The 12220-nt window shown below is 37.4% G+C and overlaps 1 protein-coding gene and 1 long non-coding RNA gene across 3 annotated transcripts; one reads left to right on the top strand and one right to left on the bottom strand.

The window, feature by feature from the left end:
- Nucleotides 1-4196: 4196 nt before the first annotated feature.
- Nucleotides 4197-8050, top strand: LOC128609524 (uncharacterized). Of its 2 annotated transcripts, XR_008386240.1 has the most exons (6): nt 4197-4423; nt 4722-4812; nt 5758-5862; nt 6192-6219; nt 6353-6488; nt 6941-8050. It is a non-coding gene; the product is annotated as an uncharacterized LOC128609524 (long non-coding RNA). The 2 variants fall into 2 exon arrangements; XR_008386241.1 differs by lacking the exon at nt 6353-6488.
- Nucleotides 8051-9692: 1642 nt separating this feature from the next.
- LOC128609522 (cystatin-like protein) lies at nt 9693-11597 on the bottom strand. The gene is made up of 4 exons (XM_053628012.1): nt 11294-11597; nt 10515-10628; nt 10217-10297; nt 9693-10094 (listed from the first exon to the last, which is right to left on the bottom strand). The coding sequence occupies exons 1-4, from the start codon at nt 11480-11482 to the stop codon at nt 9993-9995; spliced, it is 486 nt and encodes a 161-aa protein (XP_053483987.1). The 5' UTR covers nt 11483-11597; the 3' UTR covers nt 9693-9992.
- Between the last annotated feature and the right edge of the window lie 623 nt (nt 11598-12220).

The following is a 12220-nucleotide window of genomic DNA, read 5'->3' as shown; positions in this document are numbered from 1 at the left end:
GACTTCTCTCATGTGTGAACACGCTGGTGTCGTTTAAGACTACTCCCTTCACGAAAACTCTTCTCACATTGGGAGCGGTGATCCGGCTTCTCTCCTGTGTGAATGCGCTGGTGTGTTTGCAGACTGTCTTGTTGAGCAAAACCACTCCCACATAGTGAACACTGATATGGTTTCTCTCCTGTGCGAGTGCTCTCGTGTCGCTTGAGAACATTTTCCTGAGAAACACTCTTTCCACGCTGAGCTGTAGTGATTTTTATCCTTTCGCTTTTCTTTGCGAGTACATTTCTCGGGGTTCTTAGCGCAGGAGTACGAGGTGACATTCTTCTCTGGAAGAGAAAAAAAAAGAATAACTGAAATTGGATATTTAAAATAAATTTCCTGTTTCATTATATTTCATTAGAAATTAATACTTTTTTCATATTTGGGAAAGAATTGGGAAAACCAATGCAATGAAAATAATATAGAAGTAAAAAGCAGCAGCAGGAATCGGGACACTTGAAACATGAGTTACAAAATAATGTGTTGGTTTCCCCATTTTCCCAATTTAGATCATTGACTGTCTCCCTCATTTTTTGCCCTTTGAACATCATATTATTATTATTATTATTATCGCCCAAGTAAAGAGTAGTCTGTGTTTAAGTACTTGCATCTCTGCTACATAGCTGCTACCACATGCTATAGTGATCATGAATGTAATCCAGACACAAAAACCAACACAAAACCATAACTAAAAACACCATACCACAGTTAATAAAGCTACCAAAACTGAATGAGGCAGTAGCTTGCATTTAAAAAATTAAAAAATTTTTAAAAAAACAAAAAAACAAACAACCTTTTCTTAGTTAGTCAGTTTTCTATGCTTATGTGTTACACAAGGTTATACTGCACAGTAAGAGCATTAGCATGGTCCTTGGCAAACGCACACCATCAGTTCCACCATTCCCACCTGGCTCTCAATTCCGCCTCCCGCTTCCTCTCACCTAGTCACCTGTTCTATTTATTGCTTCCGAAGACCACACCCTTCTCTTCATCTCTCTTTTTTTTCTTCCGTTAATTAAAACACCACGGAATGGAACGGACTCTGCCTCTGCGTCACTGTGCAGCTATCCGTTACACTCACTCTCCCCCTTGGGAAGTCAACCCTTGGTTGACATCCCCTTGGTAGCCTAGGAAATCGTCGTCATCTGAGGAGTCTATAAAGATTTCCAGAATTTTTTGCTTTTCTTTCCTGTCCATTTCTTCCGCTGTAGGGTAGCAAGGTTTTAAGTTGCACACATGAACATTCCAAACATCTTCTCCAGTTCTTCAAACGTGTCAGCAGAAGGGCGCCGTCGTATTTAATCTCACCTCTTCTCGTGAGATTTCGCGTGCGATTTGCAAAATGCTGCCTGATGACCCAGCAAACACAAACGCGCTTTCGACGAAGTCAAGCAAATCCCCGCCGTTTAAATGAAAGCTACAGTTAGTCGAAAAGAGGCTTGATCATGACGAAAAAAATCATTGACGTCGAATATACGTAGAAAAGAAGCTTGAACAATGTTAACATTCTTGAAATGCTATATTACTTTAAAATTATGCGAAAAAAACCCAACTGATTAATGAAGTTACTGCTGTGTAATTTCAAAGAAACACATCTAGATGCGATTGTTCACTAAGATTTATTTTTATTAGATTTTTTACGGGAAAACGAAATCGCTTGCATACGAAACTGCACATACGAAACCAAAACAAACGAAGCTAAGCACGCGCAGATATGGTCCCTAAACCACGTTGGATTTCACTGTATAGGCTACATCTTGAACTGGTATGTTTGTGTTATATATGAATGGATTGTTAAATAGATTATACTCTAGGCATTTCCAGGACGTGTAAAAATGTTGTTTATATTATATATCCTGAATAAAAAAAGTCCCAATCCCTTCATTGCTAATATGTGGTTGAAATCACGTTTAATAAAACATGTAGTGAGGAGCTGAGAGAGAGTTGCCCCTCCCCCACAGGGAAAACTACATCTTTCCCCCTGGAGTTCATTCTCTCACAGCCTCATCTGAGTGGAGCAGCAGAGCTGGGCACTAACTCAATAAGTAATGAGTAATAAAGTAATGAGTAATAAAAAAGTAATGTTTTTTCTCCTTATCTTTACACATAGTTATAAATCTGTTATGTAGTTTAATTAAATTAAATCATTAAACAGCGCTTCAGCTATACAGTTTAAAGAGAAGACAGTTAACTAGCGGTAAGCCCTAAGATTAAATCTACTGAAAATGATGATAAAAGAGGCGTTTGGTCTGGAGAAGGAGCCGGTTTTGGACCGGTCCCACCGGACCCTTCAGCCGAAGCCCAAGCCTGGTGAACGACCACGAGCTATTGTGTGCAGATTCCACTATCACAGTGACTGTGTTGACATTTTACGCCGTGCGAGAGAGATCCAGCGGATTAAAGCGTGGGATTTGACCATCTCCGTTTTCCCTGACTACACAGCCAAGACAGCCTGGGCCCGGGCCGCGTTTAATGAGGTTCAGCGTCAACTCCGTGGTATTGAGAGCGCTCGCTATGGAATACTTCACCCGGCTCGGCTTCGCATTACATATAACGGTGTTCAGAAGGACTTTATTTCAGTGGAGGAAGCAGGAGACTACGTTAGACTTCTTTTATTTTTATTTTTTGCACTCGGCCTTCCAGCGCTACAGAATTCGGATTCTTATTGAAGATATTGTCATTGCATTACTCCACCTAGATTTTGTGTACTTACTCCTCTTAAAATGTACTTCTGTATTAATGTGCTTCTCTGTTTCGATGCTCTGACCGGTTAGAGTTTCTGTTTATTTAATTGTATTAGTGTTATCTCCTCGGCTTTACGTGCTACACTGTTATATTATTTGTTACAAGTCTTTAAAAGGTAAGGACATTATATTTATTATAGTGTGCAGACTGTTTATCAGTCTTGGTAATTTTGTTGGTTAGTTCAGCTTACTCTCCGAGTTGTATTCACATTGTGGACAACGTTCGGTTTTTGTAGGATACACTGCTGTCTCATTTGTTTATGGAGACTTTGGGTGTGTGGGTGTTTGGAGGATTGTGAGAGTAAGCAGAACATGCCAATGCTTTGAAGGATGTAATGTTATTTAATTGCGAATCTGTTTTTAGAGGATTTAAACCTAACATGGTGAACAAATTATATTATAGAATTCAGGCAATTTTACTGGGGTTATCTCATACAGTGTAGCAAGTAATAATCTGGAAAGACCTTTGAAATATCACAGTCTAAAACTGGATTTAAAGAGAAGCAAATTAGTAAATGAATCATACGTAAATGAATCACATGAAAATGTATCACTTGAATATGAATCTCATGAATATGAATCTCATGAAAATGAATCATACATAAATGAATAAATAAATTAAAGACAAAAAAAAGAAAATAATTTAAACTGTGATGTAGAGAGTAGATACTTCTTTTGAGTAAAATCTAACATGTTAAAGTTCAAGGCTCAAGGTTTACTTCTTCCTGTGGACCTTTTCGTTTTTATTTTTATTTTTACACCCATTTCCACCACAAAAATGTTAGCTTTCTAGCTAACATGCTACTGCACAGATTAGTTTAGCACAGCATGAATTTTAGCTAACATGAGCTTAAAATGGACGTTCGTCTTTAAATCACAGCATTTTGTCTGAAGTTGTAAATAGCTGATTTTTTAAAAATGCTTTTTGTATGCTTATGTTAATAAGTTCTCAGTGTATATATTACCACTAGCTTGCTGCTAGCCGAAGTTCAGTCGGTTAGTTAGACAAGATGGCGGATAGTTACATAAGATGGCTATGTCTGTCTTACATCAAGGGCTATCTTATTGCAAAATTAAACTTAGCGAAGACTTAACTTACCTTCTTTTACGAGCTGGTGTTTCTGTCCTCCGTTCCTTCTGGCCGCTTTCGCGCTCCCTGTATTCCTCGTCCGTTAATCAGCCCACCTTTTAAATTAACCAATCACAATGCAGCATGTGTAATGGACAGCGCTCTTGTCCAATGAAATGTCCTAATGCTGAGTCCCCGTTCACAGTTCTTTTTGCAGCAATTTGTGCAACTTTTAGTGGATTACTTTTACCAAAGAGTTAATAATTCATTAAAAGTAATCAAATGTAGTTATGCTGATTGTACTCAGAAGTAGGAAAAATCTATTATTGTGCAGTTTGAATGAGTGAAAATATGATATATGAATCGGCTATATACCCCAATAAAACTGTTATAAGAATAAAAGGTTAATATAGTTAACTAATAATGGCGTTTTTGTTCTATACTCTTTATATTAGGTTTATCAAAATTGTTTATTCACACTGTCAGAGGTGTTCAGCCAGGAATTCTTCATTCTCAAAATGCCACGGTGGTTTAATAAACTGGACCTTGGCCTCTTGCTGGTTTTTGGCAGGTAAATTATTGATTATGATATGCCTGGAACGTTTCTAATGCTGTTTTTCTGTGCTTTTTATGTGAAATCAGTGCACACTTCCAGTGTTGAAGTATGCCAACCATCTATTATCATAAATGTTACAACTGATTAAAAAAAAAAAATTATATGCTTCATCTTCATCATCAGTTTTTTAAATAGTAAAAGTTGGACAAATGTATAATTGTCCAATTACTGTAACACTAGTATATGCAAAAAGTTGTAAAACCAACTGGTATGTATTAATTGTGTAAGAGTGTGCCTTTTCTGTCATCTCTAGTGTCACCATCGTTGCAGCTCCATTTCTGACACCAGTCAAGCATAAATATTGCTCTTCCATAGAAGTTACATGTGCGTTCGATGGTAGTGGGGTAAGTCTTTATTACACCTAGGTAATTTAAGGAAAAACCAACATTTAGTGTCTTAGTGAGGTTTTGGGCACCACAGGCCACCAGAACAGTTTCAGTGGGCCTTGGCATAGATTCTCCAATCTACTGAAGTGAAGAGATGAAAACCAAAAGATTTGTATAGAGAGTGCTAGAACGACACTGGTGTACTAAGATGCGGAAAAAAAGTAATACGGTCAGATGAGCCATCCCTCTCCATATTCTCAAGTGGTTGAGGTCATCTGTGGCATACACCAAGAGAAAAGGAGAGGCATGAATGCTGCACCCCAATAACAGGGGTCCGCTGGCTCTGTGGAGTTGGCATGTTTTGGGTCCTCTTGTCCCCTTAGAGGAAGAAGCTACTGCAAATCAATGAAAATTTGGTCCGAGTGATCACCTTTATCCTACAATGAAACATTTCTCTCCTGATGGGAGTGGTCTCTTCCAGGATGACAATGCCCCTATTGCCCTCACTGAATGGTTTGATGAGTTCACAGTCACCAGATCCCAACCCAGTTGAACACCTATGGGAGATTTTGGACTGATGCGTTAGACAGTGCTCTCTGTCTACATCATCACAATCAAAGCACTTGGAAGAATGGTGTTCACCCCTCCAGTTGAGTTCAGAGACTTGGAGAATCAATGTCAAGGAGCACTGAAGCTGTTCTAGCAACCTGTGGTGGCCCAACACCTTACTGAGACACTTTAAGCAGGTTTTTCCTTTGTAGCCTGTCTGTATGTGAAAATAGGATTAAATCATATACTATACTATGGTCCATGAAGTAGTTAAAGTTGGAAATGTAAGTAAGAAATGTAACTGAAAGAGAGAGAGGCATTTTGATTTTGATTATATGATTGATTTTTGATTCAGTTTTCAAATGCTTATTTGTACTCAGAGCGGTTATTTTGTGTCTGTTGACATTATTTCAGGGAAAGTGAAGCTTCCTAAATTTGAAAATGGCACAGAGGTATGACTCACGCTGGAGAAGAAAAGTCAAGAGCCAGCAAAGTACTTGCAAAAGATGCAGAAGAAAGGTGAGAAGATTTCAGATGTTTTTGTTGTTATCATGTTCTTCTCCCAGCCAAATTTCAGCAGCTGCTTTGCTTCTGACAGCATTGATAAATACTTTTATATAACTAAGAAATTGTTTTTTGTTTGAAATGACAGTTTACTAAGAATATACTTGCCAATTTATTAAGTACACTTGAATAAAAATAATGCAGTATAATTTTGTAGACTGTAATTTGTGGTGCTGTTGAACTGTACTGAGTTATATTGAGGTCTTCCTACTATTTAGCACATCCAGTTGAAATATGCATTATGGTTGAAGTATGGTAACTGTATTATTTATCTCAATTTTTAGCTAGACACACAAGGAGTGGAGAATGCAGGTAACAACTATTCAAAAATATAAAACATCTAACTCCATAGAGTAATGAAGTGTGATCAATTTTCTACACAAAGAATTTTGGTTCCATAGTAATTGGGAAAATGAATATGGTATACTGTGAACTATTCCCTCAGACTACTTCCAGTGTCAGCACTGACTATTTTGGTTGACTGTATATACAAAGAATTGGCTGGAGAGGGCTTGGACAGCAGCACACTTATCTGAAAGCTGAAATGTGTAGGAAGGTGCTATGTCCCTGTATCCATCCAGGTGTGTCTGCACAGTTGGCCGACATGCTTACTGGGCTACCATAATGTCATTTGAACTGTATTCATATAACTGTATAACAAATATTCAGATGTTTCAAAGATAGCATCTGGTCTATTCATATAGTGGCAATGTAAGAAATACCATGTTATAGAGCTTTAAATTCTGATCAGTAGTAGTGTTAATAGTGTTAACAAAACACTACTTACTGATGTGAGACTTGCACTTGTACTTGAATTGGTTTACAAAGCTTTAAATGGCAGTTCAGGCTACTCTGACACCTTGATGTCTAGTAATTGGTAATGTGTTTAGACTTACAGAATTACTATGGAAAATAACCACAAGGAGACTAGTGAGCCACAAACTTACCAATGCTGCTTTTCAACAATTTGTGTACATGACTGACAACAAATCTATAAAACGTATTACAACATTTTTCTTCTTTTGGTTTCTAGAATCAAAGTGGAGGCCAGATGACTATTGCACTGAAGGAATACCTTGTCTTCCTGAATATACTACATTTACACCAGTTATGTCAGTTCTGAGATTTTGGCAGGTTTGCTTTGATACAGCTAACATGCTGTCTTCATTGTCTAAATGGCTGCATTACAAGAAAGTGATAATTTTCTGAAAATGAAAGACACTTGGAGCTGAGTGATATTAATGATAGACTCTAACTGATTATCATCCTCGTTAGTAATAAGCTGTTTTCCCAATGTCTATGTCCTATTTAATAATATTGTTAGATTATTGATGTTGAAATATCCAGTGAAAAATATTGTTGTATTTGCTTTTGTCTAGATTATGTAAACCCAATTTTCACCATGTAAATATCAAAACATATTTAAAATGTATTGGAAGTTTGTTTTTGTCATGGACAAGCATATAAAATCCATTACAATGAGGAACATGTATTTGAGTTTCTTTATGATTTTTTTTTTTTAAAGAAACCATTAAGTTTGTATGAGAAAGTGTTGGAGATCTTTACTTGTGCTGTCTGAGCTCACCATGAGATGCACGAATTAGACTGGGATGAGAATATATTGAGATTATAGAGAGAGCTCTCTGGTTTCTCTGCCTGAGATCAAAAAGACGCACCAAACTTGAGACAATCTGAGAATTATTTGAGAGCTTGATGAGATCTATTTTGAAACTTAAAAGGAGGCTACTTTGAGATTTTGTGATGCTTTTTCCCCACGAGAAAAAACTGAGAAACAGGAGAAATAAGCCATAATCTCATTTTGGTTTCACACAGATCTCATTGTTGTCTAGGAGAATACATGAGATGTTTTTGACAGCTCTTTTCTAATTTTCTTTTCCTCTGGGGGCCTGAGTCCAGTTCAGATTCAATTTTGGAATTTCATTCCTCTCCCTCGCTTGACAGACTCCAAACTACTCTAATGATCTTGTATATACTGAGAATTCCATTGGGTTTGATGTCTGATTAATAGTTTTCTTTGATTAGCAATACATGGGTACATCTGGCTGTTACAGTATTGAATGTCATTTTCAGCTTCACTTTGTCTGCATTTACTATAATTCATGCATGTTTATTAAAAATATTCACGGAGTTTGTTAAACTATATCACTGTTGTCTCTCAAAAGTACTTGTGTACTTCAAGAAATTATAGGTACAAAAAGGATTACACACATCTGATTAGAAAAAATAGTATTGTAATGTGTGTAACTTTGTGTATAAATATTTGTGTAGTGTATTTACACCACATTATGAGGTATATACAGCCAATTACAAAATACTATATGCATGTGTATCATTGAGCATATATTTGTATATGAATGATTACAAAATCTGATTAATATCTTGCAATGCTGGAATCAAAAACTGGAACTTCATGTATATGTTGCGGTTCTCCTCATGTAGTGTTTGTCCCCCTGCAACATCATTGTCAACTGTCTAATTTTTCTTCTTCCATATTTTAACTACAATTTTTGCAAATTTTAATTCATTCTTAACCACTTAGAGCCATTACATTTAGAGGCTTTGTTCCGCTGTATAATATCCGCTTGGTTTCGACGTATAATATCCGCTTAGTGACGTTACATTTAGAGGCTTGGTTTCGACGTATAATATCCGCTTAGTGACGTTACATATAGAGGCTTGGTTTCGCCGTATAATACCTGCTTAGAGCCGTGACATTTAGAGGCTTGGTTTCGACGATAAAATGCGTATAAAAGTGTCCCTGTTTTACGGCTTGAAATCGGCTTGATTATACGTCATATCGACGCTAATCTTTGCGACTTTTTGCCGACTATTCTACGTTGAATTGTTTGCTGGGCCAATACTCACCAGTAGGCAGTACCGACACTTCCACATTTGACTTTTTAGCGTACCGGCTCTTCTTACCAGCTGCCAGTACTCTTTCCCTTTCTCTCCATTTCAGGTTCTGGCTGATTCATAATTGCCCTACATAAATTACATTACCCAGGGGGCACTATGTGACGCTGACCTGTTCAGGTTCTCTCAACAAGTCCCAAGATAAATAACGTTAACGCTAGTCTAACGTTATGTAATGTAACATTAATGCTAAGAAACGTTTATGCAGATAATGTCGGACTTTGTGCTCCAAAACGGCACAAAGAGAACACATGAGTCAGAGAATGTCTAGCTAATGTTAGTGCCACTCCTAGCAGCAAGGAGCCTGTTGATGTCACATCAGCCAAAACACCTGTAGCTACCGCTACCACAGCCAAGAATAGCATTAACAATAATGTCAGAAAAGATGAATGGCCCGACTGTTGGTCAAAGGATGAAATGATGTATTTATGCTCCCAGAACTGTCTCATTGTCAGCTTGGGTGCAAAATATATAGCAAAGTGCTGCTCAGAGCAGGGGCCGAGGCCTGCAGCTGAGTGGAGTGTGTTTCATTTCTGCCTTTTGAAATCAAGTTCAAGTTCTTCATTGTATGTGCGGTCACTACACAATGAAATTCTTCAAATTGTATTAGTCATACACACCAATTTACTGAAACAACACTGTCTATGAACAATGAGCTATGGACTATGAATTTAAATGAATGAATTTATGGACACAGACTTTAAAAATGCTAGAATGTCACTTGAGAAGAGAAATATTTCAGTTCATTTCACCAGATGAAATGGTTTCACCAGGCAACAAAACAAATATAGACTGAGATAATGAAATGATTAAGTACAGAATCAAACCTGGAAATCAAAACCAGAAAACACTCCTCTTAAATGTGCTTTATTTATTAATGTGTGTAATCACGGTTTCATAAAGTAAATCTTTGCCCATTACTACATTTCCTTTTATAACAGTGAAGACCTGAACCCAAATTCTCTATTTAATCAGATCACTTTTCACTTCTAATACAACAAAATGTGGTTATTTAAAAAAAAATAATAATTATTTGCAACTATATTAACTATTTCAGTGCCCAGAATAAAAATGGTTAGATTTTTTAAATATCCTTTAACCCTTTAATTTGTGCTGTTGTGATTTGTGCAGCTTCACACACATCCGAGACATCAACTCTGCTCATTATTCTCAGACAACAATTTCACTGACAAAATGTCTGATCCTCCAATGTGATGACCAATACATTTGCCTCGAATTTTAGTGCGCTGTTGCTGAAAAAGAAGCAATTACTTTTTTTTAATTGAGTTTGTAATATAATCTCTAACACCACGTACAGAAGATGTTTTTAGTTTCCCTGTGGTGTGTATTACTATATTTGCTGCAGTATACTTACATTAATGACATCAATCTTCTTGGCACAGTCAACCAGTTCATTACCATCATTCGTCTTACACACAAGACAGTCAATCACGGGCTGTGTAAAATAAAAACGTTATGGCCTTTCGTTTAGGAAAGCTTTTATCGATGCTATAAAATATCCACCATTAGTGTTTCTATGGTTAAGACGTATGTTCATATGAAACAGAATTTGTTTGTCGATGTCAAAAGGTTAATGATGATAAACCGAAAGGTTATAGACCTTCTTGGCTTTATAAGATCAAGAATAAGGCCAATAAAGATATCATACACACCGTTTTTTCTTTTTGTTCATTACATTCGTCTCGGTGCTCATATGCATCATTTGAAGCCTTCTTGCATGTTGTGACTTTCAGAAGGACATTTACGTTCAAGATGCTCTCTCTAGTCTGTGAAAAATGGTATTGCGTAGCCACGTTAGCAAACACATATCTTTAAAATAATGATTTGAAGGCATGGTGGTAAACAGGAAATGGCCAATTATGTGTTGTAAACATTATTTATGACATTATATTTATTTGAACAGATCTTACTGACAGTTATTTGTGATTGTCGCCAAACATTTGCATTTTAACTGCCGATAGCATACATATTGAGCTTGAAAAAAGAGGCTGGTGAGCAATCATCTGTTTAGAGCTGCTATAATGTGAGTCCTAACAGGAAATAACTTGTCTTGTAGGGGTTCCATAACATTACATAACTATAAACAGTCACAAAAAGTGCCATCTGTTGTTCTGTAATGAATTCAGATTTGTGATCATTAGCAAATCACTGCGGTTTAAACAGAACGACACACTTTGTTCAGTGCTGCTATACACAAATAATACACTTCAGGGTGGTAATGGCCATCTGCACTGCGTCAGCATGGTCTGTCACGTTATTCCTTTGTTATCTGACATTATGGCAGTAGCTACCTCATAACCAAAGTCTAAACCAGTAAATACAAGCCAAATATGTCGGCCCCTGCGGCAGGTGTATAAATAATTGTTTATACGGTATTTGAAATGTTATGTGCATAAGTAAAGCAACTCCTCAAAATAGTGACAGAACTTACCACTGGAGTGCTGATGAGTGAATGAAAAGCAATATGATAACCCGCTCCAAAGTCTTGGTTTGCCTTTTTCAGCGCTTTGTCAACGTGTTTTGTCACTAAACCATTCAAGCTTCTGTAGTTATCAGATGTCTGGGCAGAAACCAGAAGAATCAGGGCTGCCAGCAGCAAAACCTTTAGGGTACCGTCCATGTTGTGCAGGAAGACTGAGCTCTGTGTGTGTCGCAGATCGTGTCTAACTTTGTAACTGCCCTGCTGCCCTGTAACACACACACACACACACACACACACACACACACACACACACACGTACCCACCCCCACCCACCTTCAGCCATACCTCATTACCTTTGCTAGCCTTATTATCTATTACTTACGATATTGTTAACTACATTCACCTGTTCTACTCTTCACTCAGAAATTTGAAACACCTTTTCTCTTTAATTCATCCTCGACATAAGTACTATCTATATACCTTTATAATGGAATGCTCCTCACCCTAGTGTTCTGAGGTGGTTCTGACAACGGTACACATATGAGATCAAATACTGTCTGAACTAGGAGCTAGTATATGAGGCCGATTGAGAACGGTGTGTCAGATACCCTTCGTCTCTTATAGGTGTTGTAAAATTCTATAGAACCATATGTATTGAGCACAACTTAAGAAACATTCAAACACGACTGGGAGCACCATTTAAAACAATACCTAAAACACAACTTAACACTTAACAACACAGTGCTCGGATAACATTTAAAACTCGTTTTAAATTTTAATAAATTTTAAGGAGGGTCACAGAATTGATCTGCCTCAAAAGTGGGGGCCTCCCCACCCTCACAGACCACACAAAACTACTGCAGAAACATTGCTTTAACAGATGTTCTGCTTACCTTTTCCTATGGTTGGCTGGTCTGGATGGCGGAGCTGTGTCCC

The sequence above is a fragment of the Ictalurus furcatus genome, chromosome 7 (genome assembly GCF_023375685.1).
Source record: "Ictalurus furcatus strain D&B chromosome 7, Billie_1.0, whole genome shotgun sequence".
Lineage (NCBI taxonomy): Eukaryota > Metazoa > Chordata > Actinopteri > Siluriformes > Ictaluridae > Ictalurus > Ictalurus furcatus.
Note: the sequence above shows the minus strand (reverse complement) of the source record. Positions and strands in the feature narration are given on the sequence as shown.